The 2479-nt window shown below is 35.6% G+C and overlaps 1 protein-coding gene across 1 annotated transcript in view; it reads right to left on the bottom strand.

Annotated features, from left to right (window-relative positions):
• LOC107683544 (segment polarity protein dishevelled homolog DVL-2-like) overlaps positions 1 to 2479 on the bottom strand; it is an 18142-nt gene that overhangs the window by 5908 nt on the left and 9755 nt on the right. The window contains exons 3-6 of the mRNA XM_016479619.1: positions 2427 to 2479; positions 1173 to 1282; positions 927 to 1056; positions 66 to 153 (exon numbers count right to left, since the gene is read on the bottom strand). The exon at positions 2427 to 2479 is cut by the window's right edge and continues 93 nt beyond it. Of these exons, the coding sequence (XP_016335105.1) occupies positions 66 to 153; positions 927 to 1056; positions 1173 to 1282; positions 2427 to 2479 (381 nt within the window). The remainder of the gene's footprint in view (positions 1 to 65; positions 154 to 926; positions 1057 to 1172; positions 1283 to 2426) is intronic.

Here is a 2479-nt window from a genome sequence, read left to right as displayed (position 1 = left end):
GATGACAGAATTTTCATTTTTGGGTGAACTATCCCTTTAAATTGAATCATATGGGTGTTTCATACTCTCTCCAGACGTGGGCGCTGTTTCCTGCGTCTGCGATGGCGTTTCAGCAGTCTAGACGCTGTGCTCTGTTCAGTGGAGCTGCTGAACCTGGTTACAAACGTTTAGTAAAATAAATATTCATAATCAAGGCATAAATTGCAATACTGACTAATCAGTGCTTCTTAACTTGTTATGCTTCAGGATACAGATCTTATTATATACACGACATCAAATGGAAACCTAACATAATACAAACATAAAAATAAGTCATTTATTAGTTTTTTTTTTATTGAATTTCAATGGTTTCATTCTGTCAGCAGCCAATAATTCACTACCTAAAAACCATGTTTATACATATCACAAATGAGTGTCTATTTAGTCTAATCTAGGTCATGGTGGCACCTGCCTTTTGTCTTCTACCAAGTGACAGATGAATTAGCATCCAAATATTGTAGAGATTGATTGGAAGCGTGGTTTTTGACGTCAAAACAAAAGATAAGCCTACTGGCTTTGCTATCCTAACTATGTGCAAATATATTGTTATGCACATTACAGTATTTGCATTTAACATTGTTCCCCATGCTGCATGCAAACCTATCAGAATAGATCAAAACCCATTTTTGGATCATGACCCACCAGTTCCAAACTAAAAGCATGCACAGATGCTGATACGCTCTTGTAAAGTTCAATCATTTGATTCAAGACAACGGAAATATAACCTTCTGACATAAAACAAAATAAATAAAAATTACACGTACAGCCCAAAACCAGAGATCTGACTGAAATGGACTTCTTTAAAAAGGTGAAGCGTGTAATTTTCTTGACACTACTAAATATTTCCAACCCCGATCCAATCTTTAATCAAGCACACTTGCTCTGACCTGCTCATCGTATCATCGTCATCTGAATCACAGAAGCTTGTGGTGTCCAGTTCACTGCTCATCACTGTAGTAGCACTCTCATAGCCAGCCAGGTGTCTGTCCATACGGGACTGCCCATTCATACGTGGCCCTGAAACAAAACCAGAAAGAGTACAGCAAAATGAACAAGGACTGCTTTGTCAATGTAATGAAACACTATTGAGAAAATTGACAAAAATGATTAGCAACATAGAAGACAGAACAGACCATGTTGGTCCAAGCTCTCTCTGGGTCGAGGTCTCTCTCTCCTGAAAGACACCACTGACTCTGTCTCTGTCTGATCATCTAAGGACTCCAGACTGCCTGCAGTGTTGGGACTGTGCACACACACACACATCATGCAATGATTTACATTCATGACACATCTGTACATCTCTGCATGCTGAGTGAACCTTAAATTGTTAAAAGCAAGCTGCCTCTAGCAAACCAATCTCTTGATAAGAAATTGAGAGCAAAGGACCTACACTGGGGAGGGGGAATCACGTTCTTAATCAATATATTTGACTTCATTTCCAGCATGAAGTTCAGTATATTTGAACATTTCCAGTTCATTTCCAAATCCTTAGAACAATATAATTTTACCTGAAAAGCCAAACTGCTTTTAGATTTTTAGAGTATTTTGTCATGTTTCATTAGCATTTTTTCACTAGTTTTAGGAATAAACAATTACACTAAAATACATTTTATGTCTTACTTTTTTAACAGCCATTATCTTTTACCAGCTTATATTTCATACATCACCTGATGTTACCAAACACGACATGGTTGTGGGTACTTTCTGCACAAAAAAAATATTGGATTACCCTATCATGTATCATGCTTTACACTACTGTTCAAAAGTTTTTAATGTTTTTAAAACTTTAATACATTTATTTGATCAAAATACAGTAAAAACATTAATATTGTGAAATATTATTACAATTTAAAACAACTCTTTTCTGTTTTAATTTCTTTTAAAATGTAATTTATTCCTGTGATGGCAAAGTTGATTTTTCTAAAAATGTTGTTAAACTCTGTACAGCTTTGTATGAATTGTTTCATAACTGATAAACACATTGTCTGACACCTGAAATTGAATGGTTCATAACTAATGATTTTTGCAACATTAACTGTTTTATTACTGTGCAGCACTTTGAAATAATCTGAATTGTATTTAGAAAAAAAAGGTTTTGCATCATATTAAAAGCATGTCTTTGTAATATTTAATTAGGATGTCCTGTTTTATCTTCCAAAGCAAATGTTTGACATATTTTGACTAATCCATGATACAGGGTGTCTGTTTTGAAAAGCAAAAAATCTAAAAAGTGAGTTTTCCTTCAAGTAAAGCTCTACACTAAGTCACTGACTCCCATTCCGACAACTTATAAGAAAGTGTATTTTAAGGGACTGAGAGAGTACTGCTGCAGACAGCATCTACAAAATGACATTCAGAGTGAGAAACAGAGATGTAGATTAACATACTGGAAGGAAGGGGGTCTGGAGTCTCCAATGCCCCCCGTCCTCTCGGCAGGAGG

This window comes from Sinocyclocheilus anshuiensis, unplaced genomic scaffold, assembly GCF_001515605.1.
Source record: "Sinocyclocheilus anshuiensis isolate Anshui unplaced genomic scaffold, SAMN03320099.WGS_v1.1 scaffold874, whole genome shotgun sequence".
NCBI lineage: Eukaryota > Metazoa > Chordata > Actinopteri > Cypriniformes > Cyprinidae > Sinocyclocheilus > Sinocyclocheilus anshuiensis.
Note: the sequence above shows the minus strand (reverse complement) of the source record. Positions and strands in the feature narration are given on the sequence as shown.